General features: G+C 35.0%; 1 protein-coding gene across 1 annotated transcript in view; it reads left to right on the top strand.

The window, feature by feature from the left end:
• Positions 1-27,479, top strand: part of LOC122045544 (N-alpha-acetyltransferase 35, NatC auxiliary subunit-like) — a 33,063-nt gene extending 5,584 nt beyond the window's left edge. Inside the window, exons 2-9 of the mRNA XM_042605810.1 lie at positions 8,349-8,416; positions 10,594-10,752; positions 10,835-11,002; positions 20,283-20,433; positions 21,567-21,646; positions 22,155-22,427; positions 22,567-22,710; positions 27,287-27,479. Coding sequence (XP_042461744.1) covers positions 8,349-8,416; positions 10,594-10,752; positions 10,835-11,002; positions 20,283-20,433; positions 21,567-21,646; positions 22,155-22,427; positions 22,567-22,710; positions 27,287-27,442 — 1,199 coding nt within the window. The 3' untranslated portion in view covers positions 27,443-27,479. The remainder of the gene's footprint in view (positions 1-8,348; positions 8,417-10,593; positions 10,753-10,834; positions 11,003-20,282; positions 20,434-21,566; positions 21,647-22,154; positions 22,428-22,566; positions 22,711-27,286) is intronic.

Below are 27,479 nucleotides of genomic sequence, written 5' to 3'. Positions count from 1 at the left end.
ATCCCACGAACAAGCGAACTTTTGTACGTGATTCCAACTTATCAGCGTCTCCCTTCAGCACATGTGCTGGACTACTCCAAATTCGAATATGTTTCAAACTAGGCTCACACCCATTCCACAATTCAGTGGGAGTAGAGGGTACTGATTTAGAAGGTACCAAGTTCAGAATGCACGCCGCTATTTCCAAAGCATATCCCCAAAACGAATTTGGTAATTCTGAATAACTCATTATTGATCTAACCATTTCCATAAGAGTCTATTCCTTCATTCCGTCACATCATTCTGTTGGGGTGTACCAGGTGCAGACAATTGAGATTGAATCCCGGCCTCTGATAAGTAATTCCTAAACTCTCCTAAGAGGTACTCTTCACCACGATTTGACCGTAGTATCTTGATTCTTTTATCCTTGTACTCCTTGAACTTATCAAAGCACTCAGACTTGCGGCGCATCAAGTAAATGTACCAATATCTCGAATAGTCGCTTATAAAAGAGACAAAATATTCGAAATCACCTCTCGCCTGGATATTTAGGTCCACACAAATTAGAATGAACCAATTCCAACACTTTTCTTGGTTATTTTTCCTTCTAAGCAAGATTCGCAGGTTGGAAAGTTTTCCACTACCAATGAATCCAAAGGTCCATCGGCTATTAATCTTTGAATCCTACTCAAGTTAATATGACCTAGCCTTAGATGCCAAAGATATGTTTGATTCATTTTCGAAGGCTGGTTTCTCTTATTAGAATTAGAAGATGTGCTATTAATTTTCATTTGTTGCATCATGGAAGTTATTGGATTAAGAGTATACAAATTGACAACCAACGCACCAAAACAGATAACCATCCTATTTTTCTTGACGACCACTTTGTCATCAAAAGAAACAGAATATCTGTCCATAAATAATTTAGAAACTGAAATTAAGTTTTTTCTAAAATATGGTACGTAAAGATAATTTTTCAAAATCAAAGTTTTATTCCTATCAAAAGATAAATAAACATCTCCCACTGCAACAACCGCCACTCTCGTAGCATAGCCCATGTAGACGGTGATTTTCCCTTCATGTAATCGTCGGGTTTCCTTTAACCCTGCAATGAATTGCAGACATGATCAGTGGCTCCCGTATCTACACACCAGGTACTGGTAGATAACACCGCTAAACATGTTTTAATAACTAATGAATGAGATATACCTTTATTGTTCTCCTTTCTGCGAGGACAGTTCACCTTCCAATGTCCAGACTGCTTGCATGTGAAACACTTGCCCTTCGGCTTCTTCACACCTGCTTGCTGTCCAGTCCCTTGAGGTCGAATCATTTTCTTTATTGAACCAACTTGTTTCTTTTTCTTCTTCCTGCCTTTCGGCTTAGAAGCAGAAACGTTTTCAGCAACGTGAATTTGAGAACTTTGACGAAATAACCCTTCTGCTGCTTGGAGTTCTGTCAGAAGTTCTGCCAACGAATAAGTCCTTTTGTTCATGTTATAGTTCAAGCGGAACTGCTCAAAACTCTTAGGTAGCGTTTGGAGAATGATATCGATCTGGGGTTCCCCATCGATTTCAGCTCCAAGGATTTGTATCTCGTTCAAGTGAGTCATTATTTTGAGGATATGATCCCTCACGGGTGTCCCCTCAGTCATGGTGGTCGTCATCAAGTTTCTTATGGCCTCCTGCCTGACAGTCCGATTCTGGTGTCCGAAGAGTTCTTTGAGATTGAGCATCATGTCATAGGCAGTGGGTAGAGCCTGATGCTAATGTTGCAACACATTTGACATAGAAGCCAAAATGTAATACCGCGCCATCTCATCTGCCTTGACCTATTTACTATGTCTCTCTATCTCCTCTTTACTAGAATCCTTATCAGGCACGCTAGGACAGACCTAAAAAAGTACGAATTTGTATCCTTCAGCAGTTAAGACAATGTCCAACTTTCGTTTCCAATCAATATAATTGAGACCAGTAAGTTTGTTTTCTTTTAAAATAACAGCAAGAGGATTGAAAACCATGTTGAAATCTTGAGAATCACAAAATAAAATATTTCGTCAAAATTTTAGAATTTAAAATAATATTGATTCTTCGAACAATATAATTTAAATTCACCAACACCTCAAAACACCGTGAATTTCGTATGCCACGATAGTGTGGACGTATACTAATTCAAACATTTGTAAGAGGAGGTTTTACCCATTAATTTGATTATCTTGTCAACCTAATTTTATGATAAATAAAATTAATAGTTGGTTCATCTTCGGTCACACAAATAATAGCAGTGATTCCGATAGGGAGGATACTATTAAATGCGCCTAAGTATATATCATTACTTGATATTTAGTCCATTAATTAGGATTGTGTCCCTTCATATGGAGAAGATCACACATACCTAAATAATTTCCTATAATCATCCATAAAGGAAGTTTGATTTAGTGATCCGCAAGCAAACTCATCCGATATGGAGGAAGACATTTAAAGCCAACGCGCAAGTTTGAATGCATCACTTACAAACCAGTAATGGAGATTGTGAAATTTATTTAAATAATCCCTCTCCTACTTAGTTATTTAAATTGAGGAATTTTAATCATGCACGCACATCACAACACACAACACATACATCAAAGCATATAAAAACAACATATAAGGCAATAAACATGAAAATAAAATTTCCAACTATTATGGCCTCATCCAACGCTGCCCTCCAATATGCCGCCAATGGATCGTTGTCCTCCAATGTGCCGCTGATGGATCAAGCCGTCGCGTCTATCTCGCTTCCTTCTCCGCTGTGCCTCTGGTCCTTAAAATAACACCACGCATAGCAAGGATACAAGCTGCAACAAAAGTAAAATTTTACATTTATCGATCCTATATTTCACAAAGGAATTTACATGTAATCTAGATCGAACAGAATGTAAAACAACAACAATAATAATAATATGACAATCGACCGTATTTAATTATTACAATCATGCACACACAACAACCTCGACATGCCCGAGGGTTCAAATCACACACAAGCACACAAAAACCATAATAGTTGGATCTAGGATGCCTGCAACCATAGAGTTAATCTATCTACCACATCCTACTATTATCCGGCCTAAACTTATGTATGATCAGTGTATAATTTAACCGAAAACCAATCACACAGAACCAGAAAACTCGCTCTGATACCAATTGTTGGCGCTGGGAATTCCGTTCTGCGTAAATCCCCTGTACAAAAATTTGTACGAGCACAGAACCTTTCCTAGCAACCCACATGCTCGATCAGACATGCGTTTGAACAATCAAGCAAGTTCTTGATTGATCAAAGCACACCTTGATCGAAGCACAAGATCGCTGACCTCTTGTGTTGATATTCAAAATCCATACACAAAATCGATACAAAGAAAAACAAAACTAGATACACAGCGGAATTAAAAAACTAGTTGTTCCTTTCTTCGTAGCTAAAGACCTCAAGATTTTCTGTCGTATTTCTCTCCTCTTCTTGGACGTCGTGTGGGCGACGATCTACCAAGACAACACCACCCTCTTTTCTTTTCTTCCAAAACCGCCGGCCACAAAAAAGTCGCTAGGATGGGGCACATTCTAATTTTCTTCCTTCTCTTTTTCTTCCTCTTCTTGCTTTTCTTGCTCTTCTTCCCTTTCTTCAAGCCGCCGCTTACAAGTGGATGGGAAGGGGCGCCGACCACCAAGTGAGAAGGGGCCACTGGCCACCAAGGGAGAAGGGGGGAATAAGGGCGCCGACCCTAAGCAAGGAGAAGGAGAGGGAAAGGGGGGGGGGGAGAGTAGGTTTGTGCCGCCGACCCTAGGAGGAGGAGAGGGGGCGGCAACCACAAGGAGAGAAGGGATTATTGAGAATAAGAAAGTTAGGTTTTAGGGGTCACATCCTACTCCTTTTTATAGACTTGCCATTGGTTACAAGGAAAGAAAAAATTAACAAAATTTTGTTTAGAAAAATCTAAACAAATTATGTTAAAACAAACCAAGTTAAGTTAAACCAAACCAAGTTAAAACAAACCCAAACTCGGTTATGGATGGGTGGATGCGAGGCTTTATAGAGGCTACAACAGGGACCGAGAGGAGGAATTGACTTGAGCTTCCTGTGTTCGATCCGAACACCCAACTCAAGTTTATCAATAATAACCCATACCACTAAAGGGTCATTATTGAACTACCGCACCAATCCCATATTACAATATGAGCTCCTACTTATTATGAGTGCGTTAATGATATCGTATGTCCGTTAATTAAATAAGTTACTGACAACTCATTTAATTAACATCTGACTGCAAGAGTAGTACCACTCAACTTTATTATTATGTCGGACTAAGTCCACCTGCAGGGTTTATATGATAATCCTTATGAGCTCCTCAAGGGATATCATCAACCTAAATAAATAGGACACAGTTTTCCTTTATAATCAATAACACACCATATAAATGGTACTATCTCCCAACTTATCGGACCTATTGATTTAACGAATAAATCTCACTCATTGATAAGTTAAAGAAATAAATACTAATTATATGTGTTTGTTATTATATCGGGATTAAGAGTACGCACATTCATATTAATAGAGGTTCTGTTCTTTTATATAGTCAGTATAAATCGAACAACCTCAAATGATCCTGCTCAATATACATATAGTGTACTAGTGTAATTATATAATCAAGACAAACTAATACCAAATTACACTACAACCGTTCAATAGTTTGTCCCTATCTATCTTGGTTGTGAGCTATTATTTATAATTTATAAGGAACCGATAATATGATCTTCTGTGTGACACCATGTTATTTACAATATAAATTAAATGGACAACTGCATCGACAACAACAACCAAACCTTGTGCACAATATGACTTTTAGTGAAAATTTAAGAGGAAGCAACAAGAGGGAGAGTGTCATCATGTCTTTCACATACATATCAAGTTAAAACCTTTTCTAATTGAGAAAATTCAACTACTTTGGAGCCCAAGATTTAAGATTTAAGATTTAACTTGAAGCAAATGCCAATCCATGCTTGAACAAGCAAGTAGGAGGAGAACAAACATGGGGTATTATTCTGTACGATATCCTAACCACTTTTTATGAATCAGAATTGGTGGACCTTGTATGGTGGTATTTTTTAAGTGCCCTTTTCAACCCAAGTGTATGCTTATTTTCCTCATCTCTAGTAATAAATTATAGCATGAGTTCTTATGGTTATGATAAGGATATCATGTACTTAAGGTGGGGCAAAAATTGCTAGAATAAATTAAGGTTGATCCCAACTTTGTATTGTGAAGGTCACCAAGATGTACTCTGGAGAAAGGTTGAGCCATTGATATACATGTGATGTAGCAAGAAACATGTTGGTAGGAGGAAGGATTAATGTTGATTTTCTCAGCATATATCAATTACTCTTGGCAAAAGAATATGCTAATCTTCATGATTAGCAATTTGTGGTTTTGCTTACATGGAATGATGAAAGTGATATTGGCAGCGGGATATAGCTGGATCTATTTTGCCCTTATTGTTTGGAGATTCGTTACCCATTCCTAAATCTCCTTGCCTTTGATACAATTCTATTCCCATTCTCCACTATAATCCAACTCAAATCAAAATTTCCCTGACATGTCTTGCCATGCACCAATTCTCTTAAATAAAATACCATCGCAGTTTCAATTAGAAATCAATCTCATCATTTTTCCACAACTTTCTCTACTCACCCTTTAGAAGGGGAGCCTTGGTGCAACTAAACTTGCTGCCATATGACTCGAAGGTCACGAGTTCGAATCATGAAAACAACCTCTTGCAAAGCAGGGTAAGGTCGTGTACAATAGACCCTTCCTCGGGACTCCACGTTGGCAGAGTTTCGTACACCAGACTGCCCTTTCCTCTACTCACCCTTTATAACTTTATGAGTCTCTTAATGACATTTAAATATAAATTAAACTAAATGGAAAAAACGTGATTTAGAGATTAAGAAAGACTTACCTTGCATTGCAAGAGGTTGTTTCCACGAGTTGAACCTGCGACCACCACCATGTAACACGACAACAACTTTATTGTTGCGCTAATGCAGGTTAAGACCCTTCCCCGGACGCCGCATTGCTGGAAGTTTCATGCACTGAGCTGCCTTTTTTTAGAGATTAAGAAAGACTTATAACAAATCCCATTAAATTGTACCACTATTTAGATTTTATCACTGCAAACAATATGAAGGGGAGCCTTGGTGCGATGATACAGATGCCGCCGTAGAGGTCATAGGTTCGAGTCTCGGAAACAACCTCTTGCAAAGTAGAGTAAGGTTGTGTACAATAGACCTTTCCTCAGACCTGCATTGACAGGAGTTTCATGTACCGGGCTACCCTTTATCACTAGAAACAATATCATTACATGAAGTTTGCCAAGTGCAAACTAAGATAGCAGATAATTTAATTAGAAACAAACACTAACTTCATTTTGTGTTCACTCGGACTTTATGCTATTTAATATCTATTATACTAATGAATTGCAACAGTTGGATTAATATTCTTGGACAAGGATGAGGAATACCAGGCCTTGTCTTGTCACCAACTGGGTTTATGAATTTCAGACTGATCCCATGTTATAACATGATCATCTTTGGCCAATCTCACATTCCCACTACAATCAGACCTGTGCACTACATACTGGTTTGAAATTGTTATCCCTTGATGAAAGCCACAGAATTCAAAAGTGCACTAAGATTTTTGATCCTTTGATATATATACAAGTTTATATCCTCTGAAATGGGAGGTCAAGGTGCTCTGAAAACCTAAAACAACCTATATCAGAAAAAAACATCTATGTTAGTCAATCATTGCAGTTTGTTGCATGGCCCAATGACTACAGTTTTACAAAGAGTTATGAGGGGTATGGAGGGTGCTTACCAATATTTGCACTCAAAACTTTTTTGGACAATTACATATTGCCAATTATGATTTGGAATTTTAAACCTTGGTTGAATGTTTTGATAGGGACTGAATCTTTTTCTATTTCAATTGAAATTCATCTAAATTTTCTTTGATAACATAAAATGTTTCTCCATTGTTTAGTGGGAAAAGATTTGTCCTGTTTTTGTCAAACATTTGGATATTGAAAAAGGTAGATACCTTCTAAACCAATGAAAGATGAAAAAACACTAATCTGCTCCTACATACTCAAAGCTTCTCCCCTTGTTGACCTTGAGTTCCCTTGGTTCTTGTTCCTCAAATTGTTAGAATGATTGCTAAGAGCTTCCTCTTTCCCAAGGTTTTGCAAAAATGCCTACTATACAAAGTTGTTTATGGAAAAAAAAACTTCAGCTGTCTTCTTAATCCACATAACATAGCAAGCTATTATTTCCCTGATTCTGGTGCCTTGTATAGCTTCTAAATCATCACCTTGTCAGCTTTAAACTAATGGACTAAATTACCAAGAGACTTGAATATAGCATTTTAGTCATATCAGTTTGCAGCATATATTTCCTACCAAATAACCATCAGGTTTATTGGTGGGGCTAACTAACCAAACTTTTACACAAGTTAAAGAAGATTCGGCTAAATGAAACCATGCTAAACTTGTGTCTCTTTCTTTGATTGACATGCAAATGTTTATATATCCATTAATCTCTAAATTTCAATGGAGCATTTGCATTTTCCTCTTTCTATACGAGATGCTTAATATCTAAGGCATACTTATCAACTATGATGTTCAATTTTGCTGGCTACAATTATGTAGAGTATTAAATCTTAGTGGCTCAACTTTCTTGTCATTCAATGCTTTATTTTCTTTGGTCTGATTTACTATTTGAGGTTTGTGTGTGTTCATCTATATACTTACATATGTATAAGGATTAAACAATTTGTATTATAATCTGCTGGTGGGCCTCTATAAAGTAAGGACAATATCTAATATTGTTTTGATTCAAACTACAAGTTTAAGTATGTACAGAATGTTCTAACCGCATGACATTCCTATACAGCTAGTCAGCTGATGAAATATTTTCAAGCAAGAATTTTCAGAGCAATGAAAGTTTTTGATACCTGTATATTATTTTTGTATGTGGTAAGCATCTTTATTGCCTGCCATTGTGCGTCTAAGCTAATTACAATGTAACAAGAAGCTGCTTTCATACCATTTGTAACTTCGAATTTGGTGCATTTGAGTACTATGCAGTATTGTTAGACCAAAGAACAACTTTGACAATGTTATGTCTATATGTTCAGATATGGTGTATGGTGTGCTAAATTGTTGAGTCAAAATTTGTCTTTCTTGTTTGTAAAAATACACCATTGTCAGGTCATGTTATTGACTCTACCTCTTTATATCAATAATATTTTGCGAACTTATACTAGCTTGTATCTTTTGTTCACAGATCTTCAAGATGGTCAGCTCATACATGGAGAAAATTTCAGCCTTTTTGCAGCAATGTCTGCTCTGGAGGTCTGAGCCACATTCCTGTTTGTTTTCCTTCATTGCCATGATAACATATGGTTACATACTTACATGTGTATAATCCATGCAGTTTGTTTGTGTGCAATACTGAGAAATTTAACTCTATTTTATATAGAATGAATCTATGAGAAAACTCAGTCTGATTATATTTTAGACAGTAAGATTAAAATTAATGTACAATAGTTTGTGCAGCAAAATCTTGATATTTTACATGGAGGGATGGGTTGGAACTTCCTGCTGAAGAAAAATTTCTTTATCAAAGTTACCTGGCCGTCACCCTCAAGACCTTGTATTAGTATGTATCTGAGAGTCTTTTGTCCCATGAGTTGCATTGGAGTAATACAGAAACACAGGCTGCATAGTGACAAGGCAGACAAATACATGCAGATGATTAATGTAAGGAACATTCAAAATGGGTAGGAAGAGGGCAAGACTAGGTTGAGAAAGTGTGGAGGAGAAAACTTACACCTGCTACTATAACCTTTGTTGTTGCTGTTTGCTGCTTATCATCGTTGGTTACTGAAATTCCTATGTTTCAGTTTTGCATGTTGATGATCTTGGTGTCTTAGTGACACAAAGCATGGCCATTTGCCAAAATTGACAACAAGAGAGAAGAGGAGAGTAGTTCAAGGGGTTATTAAACAATAATTTAATTCATAACTAATTCAATATTAAGTATCTTACTAATTTGTCTATATATATTTGATCCAAAGATAAAAACGATGATAACGAACTATTAAGCTAGCTAATAGACTAATATAAAAAAAAATAAACTATTGATTGAATCAAGAAACATGTAAATATAGGTTCTTCCTCCCATGATATAAGGATAGTATAAACTATTGTGCTGACTCAGCTAATAGAATAATCTATATACATTGTATTAAATAAGATTTCAAATCTAGAAAGACCAAATCTTGAAAGCTTCTTTGCCATTCTTGTCTATCAATGAAAACCCCATGAGTTAGACAATAAAGGTGTAGATGGAGTGTGATACATGAGATCAACAAGGTGTGAATGATGAAGGATAAATGGAGCTCCGGTGTCTTAGTTTTTGTCACAGTGAGGAGTCCGTATGCCTTGGTCAGTGAATCTCATAAAAAGGGCACCCTCATAATAAATCACTTGTCTTCCTGCCCCATCATCATGCAGGAGTGTATATATGACTCTAACACAAGGATGCATGCATCAGTTGATCCCATGGTGAGAGAAAAGACAATGGGGAGGCTACAGAAGATAAAAAAAATAAAAAAAGTTTACTTCATTTAATACTAAGTTTACTTCATTTAATACTTCACATCATGTGCATCACTTGGCTCAATTCGATTTCTTAACCATCTTCATTACTGAAATAATACTGTAGTTTTTTTGTATGCTCTATGTTGAGTATGAAAAATAAGGACAAGGGAGTGCAGAGTGCTCACTGTCTTGCTGAATAGGTATTCTTTATATGCTTACACTTAAATCGCCTTCTCATGTAATGTTATGGGGTGTATACCGTTTGTCCGAGTGAGTGTTATTGCTAAATGAAATTTGATAATATGGGATCAAAAGAGAAAAGAAAGGAGAAGAGCAATATTGAGATCTGTTGTGTATATGGATGTTGAGAAAAAGGAAGTTGACTCAACTAGCTGAAGTTCAACACTGAAAAATGATTTAATTTGGTATAGTAGCACTTATATTTTTTCTGATAATGCACATATCCAAGGAAAAACATTTATAAAAATATGCATTAAACTTTCTTAAATCTGGAGACATGTTTTTAACAGAAAAAAAGGCATTCAAAAAAATGTGAAGAGCACCATGAGGAAAAGAAATATTGACTTTGCCTATTTTTAACAGAAGAAGGCAATAAACACTAAAACAACATCCCCAGAAATGAATGGAACTTTCATATGAAGAATCATAGTCACTGCAGTTTCAATCAAATAATTTTTTTTATCATTCCAAAATTCAGGCATGAGGAAGAGTGAACAATGTCATGAGTACTTATAAAAGAATTGAAGTACAAAAATCATCATAAGAATTATCAATGTGTAACAAAGTCAATTTGAGTTGAATTTCAGCAATGACAGAATGAACATCAGAATCATCATTCATCAAGGTACAAAAGAAGAATGCTGGAGTTTAACTCCTCAAATTTGACTACTTGCATATTGTTTTAGATAATGGATCCAAAGATGGATGCTGGAGTTGAAAAATGTGGATACTACTCGATCGAGGAAGCTATAGAAAATAATGTTGCTCCAGTTCCTCTCAGCCTGAACCCGACTCTTGATGTTCAACGTGTGATTGATGTCATTGACCATCTTTTTTCTTGTGAGGTATTGAAAGCAGTTTTGTTTTCTTTAAATCTATTTAGGACTATAGAAACTTCTACATTTATTTGACATATTTGTTTGACAGGCTACTTGGTACAAAGGTCATACGTTGGCACAAACTGTTTTTTCATGCATATATCTCTTGAGGATTGAACGGACATCTTCACATGCATTGCTGCATTCATATTGCAGAATTATGCGAGCTACTTGTAATGCTGTTATCTCTGTAGTTTCTGATTCACGTACACATGAGGTATTTTCGTATCTAATTAACTCTTCTGAGTTAACATGGCATTCACCAGATTAAAGTGGAAATTCATTTTGATAGTCATGGGTCAATGATTTAATAAAGTTATTTTTTTCATCATCTTATTCTTGAATCCTTGTCCTATGAAAAATTTGAATATCCCACGGTTGTCAAGCCTGCTTATAATATCAGGCTATTTGACGTTAAAAAATAGCATTGTATTATTATTTATGTGTGCATAGTTACATGATTAACAGATGAGAATAGTAAAAGAACCTTCGTACACACTCTTATTCAGACTTTAAACCTTAGTAGAAGTTACCCTTTTCCTGGGACTCATTGGTTCAATGGTTTCTGAAAGATGTTATGACACCATAAGATAGATCTATTTGCCTCAGTTGGCAATCCTGTGAAATATAAGAGAGAATCTTAAAACAGGTATTTTATTTTTGCTTGAATGTTCAGAACAGTGAGATTAAATCATTTTTTATAGTCTTTACAATAAATTGTTCTCATCAAAATCTGAAAAATAGACTAGATGTACTACAAATAATACAAATTTGTAGAGCTAACTCCTGAGGCTCAAACTTAATTGAGTTAGGGGTTTTTACTTTTATCTCCTAGGATATTAAGGCTTGCTTCAAATTTGGAATTTTTCATTTTCTCTTGTTGAGTTCAGGTTGGGAAGGTGTGATAATTGCTTTATAGTTTCTATTTTAAGTTTGCTAAGTTTAATATAATTATGGATTTACAAATTTGTTCTGTGCCAAGTGGCAAGAGCAAAATACCACATTCTAGTTGTCCACTGATGGGCAAAGTTGGGTTGAGACCTTGAAACCCTCATCGGGTTGTTTGATTAATTCTTTTCTCATTTGAAGGGTTCTGCTCCGTGCAACAATGATGAGGGGTGAGAAACTTCAGTAATGTCACAACACAAGGAAGGTAAGCAACCTCTTATGTGACAATCTAGTGGCATAGTATAGGCAAGGGACATCTTCTTTGATGATCAAGTTACACAATGTGACACAAGTGAAGCGAGAGATAAGCAACTTCTTTTCCCTCTCTTCCTTCCCCCAAAATTGTGGATGACTGATGGGTGGAGGGAAACAGATCACATTTTAAAAAAAAACTTAAGTGGAAAGGAAGAGAGAAGATAGAGGAAAAGGAGAAACATGGGACGGAAGAAAGGGAAGAACGACAGATGAGCTCGTGGTCGTTGTGGCCACGAATCACAGCCTCTGTGGTTGCAAATTGGGGCCTTCATGGCTGCATATCGTGACCTTTGTGGTTGTCAATTGCGCCTCCGCGACTGCAAGTTGCGGCTAGGCCGTGAGCTTATGGTCTCCGTGGTTGCGATTTCGTTGGGCGACTTGGTTACGGGAGCTCGTCAGGAAGTCTTGAGAGCTGCAATCTGGCCGTGAGCTTGTGGCCTTCGTGGTTGTGATTTTGTTGGGTGACTTAGTTATCGGAGTTTGTTGGGGGGAATTGCAAGGGATGCGATCCCGCTGTTGGTTATTGGAGTTCATTGGGAAGTTGTTGTGAGAAGGATGTAGACTTCGTTCCACCAGATTTCGTGTGGACAAAAAAATAAGTACAAAATGATCGACCGACAAATTATGAATCTGTCCACGGATCATTTTTAAGCTAAGTATGAGGGATTCCATCAAATTAATCCCTTAATTTGCGCTCCGGAGTAAACAAGGCAGTAGGGTTAATAACTTGCAAAATAGACATGTCATGTCTCTTTCTAGATGAGTTGGGAACTGAAACTCTACGTCGGATTTGAATGAGATTCTAAACCTAGAATAGGAATATTTGTAAAATTTATTTAATTGTGTCTAAAAACATGTATTATCTCTCCCATTGATTATTCATGCAAATAATTTCACAACAATCTCCTGTTTCAAAGAATGCTAAGGACTTATCTGTATTACACCAAAGTAACTTTGTATCAACAAGGCTATGGTGCTGGTTGCATCCTAGTGATTAATCAACATTGACTATATTCATGTTCCATTATGGCATCTTATAAATCTCATTATTCCCACCTTTCACAATTTTATAGAAATTACTAGTACTTTTCCATATATCCTCTAGGGTAAGCGTAGTTAACTACAATACGCAACATGTCTCTTAATTTCTTCTTCATTTTTATCTTTATCCAATGGTTTAACTTCATATTAATACTTAAAATCTCCATAATGTTTGTCAAGCATTATTGCTAAAACTCAATGTGGACATTTTGATGCTATGTATGTTGATGATTGCCACACTTGATGATATTGTCTGTCTCTTGGTTTAGGGTTAAACATTTCTTGGTTCTTATTAGCTTGTGTAAGGTGGAGAATTAGTATCTATTCTAGGTAATGTTTTGAAAAGTTGTTTCCCTAAAAGGGTGGTCCTATGAGATAGAGTGTTTCTAAGTCTGTTGATTTGAGTTATGCACCTATTTAATTAGGGTCTTAGATTAACTCTAGATAAAGCTTATGGTATTGTTCCATCTCTATAGGCGTCATATGCTCCTCTTCTATAAAATTAAGCAAAAATAATTTTACTTCTCTTTGGATTATTGTAATTTGTGAATGAACCTATGGAGGGTCAATTTTAGGTCTTTCGTTACGTCATAACAGATATACAAAATCAACCAAATGACTTTTTTGTTCTATTTTGCTTGAGGATGATCATTCTCCATTTGTCCACTTAGGTCTATAATTTATAACCTAAAATCAACCAAATGAGAACTATTCCTTTCCTATTTGAGTCTCATCTTAAGTTAGTTTGTGATTGTTACAAATTATATAAATAAAAAAAATATAGAGAGATTATTTACCTTAATTGTAGGGATATGATTTATCTTGATTGTAGATATTTGATTAAGTGTAAATACTCTCTCTATATGTATGAGATTGATTAATAAAATTAATAACATATTTTTTCTTCTAAAATTTCTTAACATGATATCAGAGCAAACCCTAGCTGTCATCCAGAACCTTAGTCGTCATCCCAAGCCCTAGCCATCATTTCAAACCCTAGCCCCCACTTCTCTCTCATATTGATTGATTGGGACAACTCTTTGCTTGCATTAGCTGCCATTGACCTAGGAGGAATCACTGATCTATCATCACCCAAATTCTAGTCATCGGAATCTCTGCACATGAGGCACATATGCCGTTACTAGTTTTTTGGTCTAGTCCCACGAGTCGGCGTGTGAAAGTGTGTTTGTTATAGGAAATATCTTCGATTGCCACTATTTCATCATACAACATCTTCGTATACCTGATTCAACATTTATTCAGGTGTGAGACTTTTTGTGCAACAAGTTTAGAGTTTCTTTGGTATTCCATATTTAGTTCTTTGTTTTCTTTTGTTCTTGCGGCTCTTTGATGATATGGTTGAGAAGAAGTTTGTCATGATTTTTGATGATGAATATATCAAATTCTCTCAGTATCAAGAATCGTTAAAATTTTCATCTACTCTAATTACTACCATCGCTGAGTCAGGTACATGCCTTATTTTAACATTCCTATGCTTGTATTGTTACATTAGTAGATGGGTTAACCTCTTATGTTCTTAGGACTGACATAGTTACACCAATTCCTTCGATTCCATTACACTCTATTGTAAGCTTACCTCAGTTGTCTTTTAATTTAATTTATGCAAGCAAACTCACATGTACTTTTAACTATTGTGTCTCATTCTTTCCGATTATTGGCTTTTTCAATATCTTACGACAAAGAAGCTTCTTTTCAAACTTTGCGAAGAGGTAAGTGTGCTTAGATGAGAACAGTACTAGGATGGGCAATCCCCTAGGAAGCCCCCATGCCTGATTGGACAAGTTATTCGAAATGTAGGTCTAACCATTCTGGGTTCTACAAACAGTTTGCAATGGGTATCATCTTATTGGTTTTATATGTAGATGATATTGTCATTACTCGGAATGATATTGTAGGCATTTCATTTCTTAAAACCGTTCTTCATAGTTAGTTTCGTTCAACGTAGTTAGGGATTTTAAAATACTTCTTGGGCGCTGAGGTAACAAGAAGTAAGAAAGGAATCTTCTTATCTTAGAGGAAATGTGTACTTGACTAATTATCTGAGATGGGAAAATTAGGAGCTAAACCATATATTACTCCAATGACTCCTAATCCACAACTCATAAAAGATGGTGAATTATTTAAAAATTCTGATAGGTATAGAAGATTGATTGGAAAGTTAAATTATCTTATTGTGACTCGTCCAAATATTACATATTTCAGTTGGTATTGAGTTAGTATATGACTTCTCCAACAGTTAATCCTTGGGAACAAATTTTGTGCTATTTGAAAGGAGAACCTAGATGAGGTATTTTGTATACCAATCATGGACATACTAAGGTTGTTTTTCAAATGATGATTTAGTAAGATCCAAGGATGATTGAAGATCCACATGTAATCATTGTGTGTTTGTTAGAGAAATCTAGTTTCATGGAAAAGTAAGAAGTAGAATGTCGTCTCACGTTCAAGTACAAAATCAAAATATAGAGCTATAACAAATGTTGTATGTGAGATAATGTGGATATATCAACTTTTGACTAAAATAGATCTTAAAATTTCAGATTGTGGTGTGATAACCAAGTGACTTTATATATTGTTTCCTATCGCGTATTTCAAGAGCAAACTAAGTATATTGAATTTGAGTGTCATTTTGTTGGTGAAAATATATAGCAAGGTTTGATTGTATGTGAAGATAGGAGAACAACTAGGAGATATTTTTACAAAAACTTTAAATAGGGGTTGGGTTTGATTATCTTTTAATAAGTTAGGCATGATTAATATTTATGCTCCAACTCGAGGGGGAATGTTATTAATTATATAAATAAAAATAAGAAATATAGGGATATTATTTACAATAATTGTAGGGATATGATTTATCTTGATTGTAGAGATTTGATTAAATCTATATACTCTATATATGTATGAGATTGATGAATAAAATTAATAACATATTTTTTCTTCCAACATTTCTTAACAGTGATAAATGATTTTCCTAATCACCTAAGTTGAGTTCATCCTTTTTCCATAGTTTGCTAATACCCCCAATAAGTTTTATTCTAGTATATCATTCTTCTTCTCAAGTAATAGTTTCTCATGAATTCATGTTAGCTAGTCAATTAAAATGCTTTTGGATTTAATTGACCATGAAACTAGTGGTTCAATATTCAACATATTCTGGGATGCCCTCTAACTCCAATCTTGGTCTAGTTGCATGTGTAGGATAGTATTTAGGTAATCGATTGATAATCTTTCCTAGACATTGGGTGGTGTAATTTTGAGTTCTAACACATGTTAGGGTTTCATGATACTCTTGATGTGTTGTCGTTAATTGTGAGTAAAACTCTTTTCTTCAGTCAATTATAAAATAGCTTATAAATAAATTCTTTAAAGCTAGCTAGGTAGCCAAACCTACTTTACATGGATCTAAACTCATCCTTTATATTTTATAAAGGATTTAATTTCAAGACCTACCTAGCAACTTTGCGGCCTGCAGTAGTGATATTTTCTTTCATTATTGCCGATTTACTCCAGTTAGTCGATGTGAAATTATGACAAACATATCAAACGAGGAATAGGAAGACAAAAAACGACTTTGTTAGCAACAATAAAGTAAGATACAATTTATTTAAGTGTAAATGATGATATTGTAGAGATAGAGCTCAATGACGTAAAATGATCCATATAACCAACTCCATCTAGTGGGATAAGGCTTGTTGTTGTTGTTGTTTCTTTGAGAAAGTTAATCAAATGCTAAAATAAACTAAATTAATTGAAAAATTAAACAAAAGAATTTTTAAAAGACGCGCAACTCTACTAATATGTGAGCAAGTTGTTGAAGTGCCATGTGTCCAAGTCTTGATAAGAGTTTCTGGACTCTTTTACTTTGACAATTTTTTTTAAAGGAAATTATGGTTATCTATGCTATTTTGTGAGGCACACAAAAGGGAGAGGAAGTATGTGTTTAGTGGATATCAACCATGGTTGTAAAAAATCAACTACTGATACAATCTACTACTGATACGGATGACTTGGATTGATATTGGTATAGCCTAATCCATTTTTCTTGAGAAATTAATCATCTCATATAGATGGATGGAGAAGTTTTAAAAGTTACAAAAGTATAGATTGAAAGAAATTACCTAAAAAAATGAGTTTGACTCTCAGAAAACAGAGTAAATTAATTGAAAGCTTAATAGATCATGAACGAGAACTTGACTGGCTGAATTGATTTTGTCAAACTTGTCCAATCTACCAACTCATTCTTGATTTTAATCGTGTTTACTAGCAAAGTCATACACGCGAGGGAATATTCTTTAGTTACTCTCGTGAATTCTAGCTTAAATTGCTAACCTCCATCTAGAATTTGTTATGATATCAACAAAATAACTTTGTTGTTGTATGCCATCTGCCATTAGTAGACCAAACATCTCATTAGTCTCTTATTCATCCACTATTGATTGAGAGATGACATTATTGGTTGAGAGAGATATAATACCTCTTTTGATAAATAATGCCTCAAATACGGAATATTAAATAATAACCTTTCTTAGTGATTGGTATATTAATAACTAACTTTGTTTTTCTTTTAATGTGATAGCAAAGTTCAAAATTTCGAGTCATGCTGAAGTTTCGCTCTTTGACTCGAACGATATTATTTTGGTATCATGTTGATGTTTCAAGGCATGGTGCAGATAATATTTTGGAGTTGAAGAATGAAGAAGATGAAGCATAGGAAAGAGTGGTTTTAAATCTTATACCATGTCGGGCGAAAGTCGAAATATTCTTGTAAATTATTGAAACTCGATACCACTCGGTACAAAATTCAATACCACTTAGTACAGTCTCATTCGTTTGTTTCATCTCTTTCTCTTTCAACCTCTAATTTGTCATCGACACCATGCATTCAAGCGCCGACAATCGACATGATATTGGATAGCATCTTTTCAGTCAAAGACTTAAACTACGGTATGACTTGAGATTGTAAGCCTTGGTGCGGAGTGATATCGAGTTTTGGTGATTTACCTGAATGATACGTTTCGACCGTTTCACCTAGCACAGTACGGGATTTCAAACCATGTGTGATAGCATTCAAAAATATTTTTAATTATTGATTTTTTAAATAAAATATCATTTATTATCTATGATAATCTAAATGGAATACATTTAGTTTCCAATTGATGCTATTTAACAATTTTTGAATATTTGTTTACCAAATAATAACAATAATAACTTGATATTACTAACTTAAAATAACAACATATGATAGTACTGATACTCTAACTAGTCTGATTAATCAATTCTATGATTCATTGTTTATATTGTGCTATTAATAAAACTATTTAATAAGACAATATAGATTATTCTTATGTAAACCCATCATTTGCCATCTCTTATATCATATTATTTAATTTTTCACTTTTTTTTTTTAAATTTTCCTAATCATTCTGATTTGACCTTTCCTACCTATGAATCTGATATGGATGATTGTTTTTTTGATCATTGAATCTTGACAATAATACTGCTCTCTCTTGGTACGGTTGGTAGAAGTGTAGATTTGATATTAACTTAGTATCTACCTATTGTTTGTTATTGCAAATAACCTTCTTGAAGGGGAGCCTTGGCGCAATGGTAAAATTGTTGCCATGTGACCAAAAGGTCACGGGTTCGAATCCTTGAAACAACCTCTTTCAAAAAGCAGGGTAAGGCTGCGTACAATAAATCCTTCCTCGGGACCCCGCATGGCGGGAGCTTCGTGCACCGGACTGTCATTTTTTTTTTTTTTTGCAAATAACCTTCTCTCATATAACATGTTCTTTAATGACCTTTACCCTGCTTGAATGATCTTGATCTCATTAACATTAGGGGAGTTCTAGGTTGTATATTGGTCTATTGAAAGTTTTTCTTGTAATTTTGTAATTTTCATGAACTCCAAACTTTTTTATAATACATTCTGAAATCCTCTTGCTATGTTGCAATTATTATTTCATTGGACCTCCAGTTCTCTTTGCACTACATTTTTAAACAAATTTTTTTTTTTGCTTCATTTATTTGTTTATTTTTATTTTTTGCAATTTGTGTTCTGCTCAATGTTGATCTTCTCTTTCACATTATCCCAATTTTCCAAGAGATTTTTTTTACATGTAGTGGAGCCCACAATCAGTAGATATCACAATTAATTAAAATGATACTTTTGGGCTCTCACGTTGGATCTTTGCAACTGGCTATTTTAGTAGTGGATCACCTTGACTTCTTTGTCAATCACTAGATGTGTCATTTGCTGATGAGGGTGGATCTTCGCTCTCGCAAATAAGAGGTGAGCAGTATGCTCTCTTCCTCATATAGTAGGCTTATCAAGATGGATTGCAGTTGATGTGGTGGGTACTATTTGGACATGAAGGTGCTGGACATTGCTTCTGAGTTCTAGGCTTTGTTGGATAAGGCATTCGTGGTGACAAGAAGTTGAACGTGTTGATGGATGCAAGGCATATAAAAAACAGGACATTTTAATAGGCTTGTTGGAAGATGGTAGTGGAGGACTATGGGGAGGGTGTATGAAATTCTGATGAAGAAGGGAGACCAGATACAGTTGCACTGTGAACTTGTATTTGTTTGTCTGGAGCAGTTGCAGCAGGTGAAATTGCATCGAAGTTTGTGGGATATTGACTTTAAGTGGGATTTGTGTAGTTGGAATTCTGGAATAGCTATAATTTTTTGAAGAGAGAGCACTAGGTGACAAGGGAAAGAAAAGAAAGTATGCAATGGAGGAGAATCTGGTCAGTTGCAGTAGACAATGAAAAATGGATGACTGATTGCAATAGAGGAATACAACTATAAAAAGGTGTTGAGGTGGGTGTGGGTGGATCCCAGATTACACATGGTCAATTGATCTAGCACAGGGCAAATCCGTTTGTCTTGGCAATCTCATGTGAAGAATGTCAAAATAGAATTTGCATTATTGCTCAAATGTCGAGAACAATGAGAAATATTTGTCTCCGAAGGCCCCATAAATTTTCTAGTAAAATAAAATTATAGTGTAAAATAGAAATTTAGACCCAGAACTAATTCGATTTTTTAGATTGATTTAATGTTTTTTGGAAGAATTTATTTTTATTTTTAAAACCTTCTTTTTTCCTTTTGGTTCAAAATTCAAACTCTAGATTAGTTACCACATTTCCATTGGGTTGTTTAAATTCCTTTTTTTTCCTTTTTTCGTTCCTATGTCCTTGAATCATATTTTAAAATTTTCTTGATAGGAGGAGGACCTTTTCACAATGGCTTATGGGCTTCCTCTGAAAGGAGAAGGTGACGAAAAATGCTTATCAATTCTAAATTCAGTTGAGGAAACAATTTCTCGCCAACTTCGAGCTTGCAAAGCCCAGTCATTAAAGAAGAAGCAATTAGAAGGTACATAAACTTTATATCATTTTCACCTGCACTGACTTATCTTTTTAAGCTGGTTAAGACTACCCTCAAAGAGTAATTTAGTAGTTCTGGTTGATGCTTATTCTCAGCTTCAAGGACAAGTAGATAATTAATCTGCAAATATCAGTACAAAATTAACTAACAAAATTCTTGTAATGCTGAAATAGTGGCTTACATTGTTGCTGGACACTTGAAAATGTAATACAGTACAAGACACTATACCCAGTTTGGGAGTATTGCTAGTTTGTTATATCCAGCAAGATTGGCTGAGCTGCAGCGTTAAATGTGGTTTGACGCTGTTATGGGGTTGTTTAGGTGCGTGCATAGGGAATGGAACATACATGCAAAGTAACCTTCAAAAGTTTATCACTTTTGTAGAACTTTACTGCTCTCTTCTTCTTAATGACTTTCACTGACCATTAATGTGGTTGATGTTGGTATGATGTCTTTCTGAGTGATGTTTATTGAATTTCCTTATAGAACAGAGTATTATTTCTTGTCTCTACTTGTTAAATAGCTTATCTTGTTCTTGTTTGTATTATTTTCTTGTGACAACTTTTCCATGATAACTAATTAATTCTTGATTATATTAAAAAAAAAGGTTTGGTGATCGTGTTTCTGAAACCAACATGCATTATATTGGTGGTTGATATCTGTTTCTATATATACTCATAGACACAAAAAATCAGTCATCTTACTTTGATTAAATAGGAAAACTGGAGCATGTAACGAATAGGAATGTAAAATCAGGATTTCAGTTCCTTTGTGGTGAAGAGAACACCAACTTTACACCATGACAAAAAAGAGATACACAATTTATTTTGGTCATTTGTGAATTGCCAATTTATAGTTTGATTACTTCATCCATTCATGGAGTTTGGGCAACTCATATAGCATATCTTGAATTAATGAAGATTTGCACGTTCAGACAAAACTTGAGTATGCCAAACTTTGGGTAGCTACCTGATGTGTGATATGGGTGCCAATGAAAACTATTTGTCACACTATCCTTGATCTTTCATGGATATGCATTCCTTATTGCTAGATATTTTATTTTATTTTTATACTTTATTTTTTGCAAGATTGTTAACGCTAATTCCCTTTTTTCCCTGTAGATATTGAGCCTCTACAAAGTAATCCTGACTTGGAAGAAGGCTATTGCAGAGCTCTTCTTTGTCGTTTACGTTTTCGTAAGGTCTTAGCCCATGTTTCCTAAATTTTCAAATATACTAGGATGTTGCATAAAAATTCATCTAAGACTGCCTTGGTTTTGTCTCGTAAAATTTGACCTATATGTTACCTAGTTTTATCTCTTTCAAGTTGTTGATATCAGAGATGCTACGTTTGGTAATTCATGTAGGTTCCTTCATTTTTACACTTCTGTAGTCAATTGCTCTCTGTTGTAGTTTGACGTTATTTTGACAGGAGTACTATTCTGTTTTTTTTTAATTACACGTAATCAATAGAAATGTGGAGTGTTAACTTGGAGTACCAACTTCGGGCACATGTATGTAGAGAATAGATGAAAGGACCATGTATCAAAGTTGTAGAGCACATTTTAATAGTACTTGATAAATTTGTGATCAACTTGATAGTCATAATGCTGTTAATGATTCTATTTATTTTCTTGTATTACTAATTGCTAATACATTTTTATGCTTTCCTCCTGCCAATCTGTTACTAAATTATGAAACCTTTTTCAGCACTATTACCTTGTTCTCACGAGTATGAAGAAACCCCAAGGAAAGGGTTTGGAGTTGGCTCGTAAACATGTGGCATCATGCTTGTCTGAATTAACTCACATCACTAAGTCACAAGAATTCCTCAGAGCCTTGTCATATGGATTTCATCAAGATGATATTCAAAGTAGCACCACTGCCTCAGGTTGTAGGCCTATTGGTTTTGATGCTAGCTTAAACAACAGATTTTCTGCTCCAACTCCACCACGGGCAACACATATCCTTAGTTGGAAAGAAGTGAGTTTTCGGAACACCTTAGGGATATCTTTGCTTCATTTTATTGATGGGAAATGTCAATTCCTAAACTAACTATATTGTTGCATGTGCTGTTTTAAACTTTTAATACACATTAAACATTTTCCAATCTGATTTCCAGGCTGTCAGTTATTTTCAGAAGCTGCTGAGTGATTTAGATTTCGTATGTTCCTTGAACACGGATTTAGTGCTTGATGATGTTTTCTGCTTTATTGTCCAATTCCAGAAACCTCAACCTGATCTGGTGGCTAGAGCTCATCTCCAGGTAGTTCATTGAGAATGTTGAATAATATACCTGTATCTATCAATATAATTATTTTTAACAATATAGATATCAATATTTTAGTGCTATTTGGCTTTGTAGCAATAACTAAAGACCTATCAGAATAATAATAGTTTCTCTTTCTCTCTTTTTCTTTAAAAATGACAAGGTAGTAATTTCCACTAGGCCCAAGAGGCAAGGGACTTACCACAAGTGTGTAACATATAATGTTAGGTGATCCCAGAAAATTGAAAATGCACATTTGTTATTTGTTCTTGTAATAATGTTCCATCAGCCAATGTTAATACCATATCAGGCTTTTCTATGTCGTCGTCAAACTCGACCAGTTTGGTCTAAATAAGAGTTTCATGACAATAGTGATCTCTCAAGAAAGTTCATTAATTTCTTTTGTATGTTTACTAGTATAATCTAGGGAATGAAGGTTCCTACAATAGTTTTACAGCTTTTATATAGCAATGTGAACAATATATGTATTTTTGGTTATTTTTAGGTTCTACCATTTTTCTAAGAAGAGAATAGTTTTTTTTATCGAAAAGAACAGGAAAAGAAAATCAGCCCATCCTTCTCCAGAAATAATTTGGAAGATCCAAAAATAGACACAATGTATGGGCTAGCAGTAATAATTGAGGTAGTTGATCCATATAAATTGATCTCGAATCTGTGTGAAATCTATTGATACATAAGAAATATATCTAATCATCTCCCTTTAATAAATAGATCCGATCATACCAAGGTTCAAAATCTCAAGCTATGCCGAGGTTTTGATCTTTGAATGAAATAATATTATGTTAGTACGTATTGTATCAATGTTTCGATGTATGGTGTCGGTAATGAATTGAAGTTGTAGGAGGAAATGAAAATAGGAAGGATACATTGTCTGTGCCGAACATGATTTTAAATTACTGAAACATAACATTCTGATCCATGCATATCTCAAAGATCAAAACTCAACACACAATGTCTCCTTCCTTTGCTTAATCTCCTTTCTCCTTCAACCTCCAATCAGTCATCGGCACCATGCATATCTTTTTAGTCAAAGGCTAAAACTACTAAACTCGAGATTTTGAACCTCGGTGGTTTTGGTAATTTACTGAACCGATACGTTTCGATCATTTTGCCTACATGGTACAAGATTTCAAATAATGGATCATACCTTCAAATACAAAATTCAAAGAGATCAAGTAGGGAATGATACTGAATCATACAATGAGTTGGCTAAATTCAACATTTGTTTGTATGAATATCTAAGGATTTTAATTTGAGGCACACCAGAGAAACATGAGGCAGCTGGAAGTCTGAAGCCAAGAAAGGAAGAGATTACACTTGAATGCTTATATACCTCGAGTTCCATATTTTCTTGTGGGGACAATATACAGAAAGCTGAGGAGAATTCAAGAATAGGAAAGGAATTGAATTTGACATAATTTTTTTATCCCTGAAGATCTGTGAAAATGTTACTTTTGCTTATCCCCTAAGCACTGTAGGCTTGCTTATATTCTAGTAAGTATGAGTTTGGTTGTTAATTTGGAGAGGACTTAATTGCTAATTTGTTTATATGCAGAGATTATATTTAGAGGAATTGTTAATTTGCACAAATTTTTACGTGCAGGGATCATTTATGGGATTTTTTAGTGGAAAAATCTAATTTGGATTGGAAATGTGTAGAAGAAATTAAATCAGAATAATTCATTGATGATTCTCCATGTCTATTGGTCTATAGGGTTGTCCATTAGTTGCACATGATCAAGTGTGCATTTGTGGTGTGCTTATATCAATGGGCATCACCACTAGTTGAAACCTGTGTGCTTCCATAATCCTGTAGACATGCCCTACGCCTGTGCCCTTTTTGGAAACCTGAGAACCCACAGATGCTAACATCAATCAGACATCCAACTGCTCCATTAGATCCACTAAGGAGGAAGTGGAATACAAGCACACGAAGAGAGGGAGAGCTTCATCACTGTATCACCTGCCAACTCGACCATTGGCCAGCCATGCTATGCCATGCACTGCTCAAGGTCTGCCACAAGATCTCTCCCACCTTATTTGCACAAGCAAAGGCACCTTGCTGTCTATACAATTGGGGCAACTCCTTTGCTTTGCCACCACACCAGACTTGAAATCTGGTAATTTTGCATATTGGTCCAACAAATTTGAAAATTGCAGATTAGTCTGCTGATTTAAAAAGAAAAGAAAAATTCAATTACAACATTGAGAATTTTGAGTGTTTCAAGGAAGACATCATCTCTCATTATTGTGACACTTGTATGACAAACTTGGGTAACAGAATAGGCTAGCATTACCCTAGTTAAATCTTTTTCATTGAAAATTACTTGTATGACAAACTTCAAGGACTCTTTTGCTAATTTACGAATGCTCTAAAAAGGGTCTCCTATATTATGATTGAGACCATCTTTAGATTACAGGATATACCTGTAGGGCAAGTTCTTTCACAATGGTGATCCACATCCAACTATTGTATTTGACTAGGAGATACTCTTATATCTTGTAAAAGAAAAAACAAGCTAACTTTAGTGGCTAAGATCAAAGGTGGAATCAAGTTTGGTGACAAATTACAAGGCTATAGTTCTTGCCACATATTAGGTTATTTGGTTTATGGCTCAAAACTTGATGATTAAACTGGATAATTCTCCTACTAAGCAGAAGAACTTTATTGTGATATCATGCTACAACGCACATTGCATTTATTCAATTTTCCATGGGAGGACAAAACATGAAAAGGTTGATTGTTACTTTGTGGTGAAATTTGCAATCAAAGGAGAATCTTACTTGATTTATTAGTTTTAATATTAAGTAGAAGATTCCCTGGCTAAATTTAATGAAAGTTTTAAAATTGAATATATTTGTAAGAAAGTGAGATTTTATTATATGTTCAAACCATCTTAGGGAGGATTGTCATTGATCCAATTACAATATTGCAAATTTTGAGGGTTTATTTGTGAAGCTGTAACATGATAATATAGATAGCTAGGAGGGACTCTCTCCTAGGTTATGGAATAACGTAAACTACTTCTCCATCCATAGAAGGCTTGCAATTTGTAACACAATATGCCCTTTGAACTGCATTAACTCGAAATGATGCAAGAACTCTGATATGGAATAGTAATGTTTGTACACAAATGCCTGTTTTATTTTGTTTAACAATGTTACTGTTGTTTAGAAATGTGAGAATAGAATGACTGCTTGGGCTGAGCATAGAGGAAACATTGAAGGGAACTGACTCAAGAATAATGGAAGGTGATAAAGAACCTGTACCACATTTCCACTAATAATGATGCAAACATGAGGCATATGTGAGAATTCACTATGTGCAAATAGGTTGTATCTGCAGTATGAGAAATGACCTTCGAGTCATGGTGCTCGGGGGATCAAAAAGATACCTAACACGTTCCACATGTGTTGACATAAATTTTATGGAGAAAGTTTCAGATAATTGTTTAGTAGTAGAGCAGAGCAATGATAATAACACTGAAATTGAGTATCATGTTATTAATAAACCAACTACATGCTAGAATTTGCAAGACAGATACTTCTTGCCTGAGTTTGTTAAACTAGTGAAACTCATTCCATTCCGAAAGTGACAAGTAGTGGCTTAAAATCAGAAGGATAGAAAGTAGATTCAACCAAGGAGAGATCAACTTAAAATGAAAAGAAAAAAAGGAGTATTAAATTAGGAGGCCAAGGATTAGCCTTTTGAATTTAGAAATTCCCCAACCTGATGTTTACCTACGTGTAAGTGTATTTAATGCAACAAGTGGGTGGCATATGTGGCACCGGAGTTTCTCCTCTAGGAGGCTTAGTTGCTGTTTCAGAACTCCCTGTACTACCAAGTAGAAGTGGATAAACTAATGCTATACAATCAATAAGAGGTGTAATGTGACACCTTTAATAGTTGAGGAATACTGGAAAAGAAACAAAATAGCCCTTATGAGGTTATTATTATTGACTGTTAAACAAGGATAGTTCCAAACTCAAGGTAAGTTCATTTGTACACATTGCAGCCGCTTTTGTTGGTTTACTGCCCGTGCAATAATAATGTCAATGTATAAGGTATGCACTTAAGTGCCTGATGATAAATCTTCTATCTATCTTTACCCTAATTTCTCCCCACAAAGTTTGTCTTTTCATTGGAAGTCATGAGTTGGGGAATGCTTGTCATTCAGTGAAGCTCCGTCTCCTTTCATTGTGGAAAGATATATAAACATCTAAATTTCTCTCTGCAAAATGCAACCTATATAATAGTCTTGTTGATTAACTAGCTTTTATTATCTGTAGCGAGATTAGTCATTTAAGTATTTATGGATGATTATTCTATTTTTATGCTTATATATACTCTTTGGATTTTTTAAAAATAAATACCTGGTTTGCTTGGTCTAATTCCTTTTTCTTTAGGTAATTTACCATTCTGGAGTACCAGATCCTTTAGCAATAATAATCTTGCTTTCTCATGAATCTACACCTTTTACCTTGTCAACTAAGATTATTATTTTTCCTTGATACCATTTATCTCAATTTTCTTGTTTGGAGACATTTCCAGATTTTATTGATTCAAGATGGAAAGCTTTACGGCAAAGAATTCTTTCATGATATTATCTCAAGAGAATTAGGGCTACCAGAACTTACAAAGGGTAAAGAACATCAGAAAAATGAGTTCATTGTACAGTTAGGCCAGGTGCGAACTGATAATTCTTAAATTGGGTAGGGTAATATCTAAATATAGCCACAACTAT

Source organism: Zingiber officinale, chromosome 2B (assembly GCF_018446385.1).
Source record: "Zingiber officinale cultivar Zhangliang chromosome 2B, Zo_v1.1, whole genome shotgun sequence".
Classification (NCBI taxonomy): Eukaryota; Viridiplantae; Streptophyta; class Magnoliopsida; order Zingiberales; family Zingiberaceae; genus Zingiber; species Zingiber officinale.
Note: the sequence above shows the minus strand (reverse complement) of the source record. Positions and strands in the feature narration are given on the sequence as shown.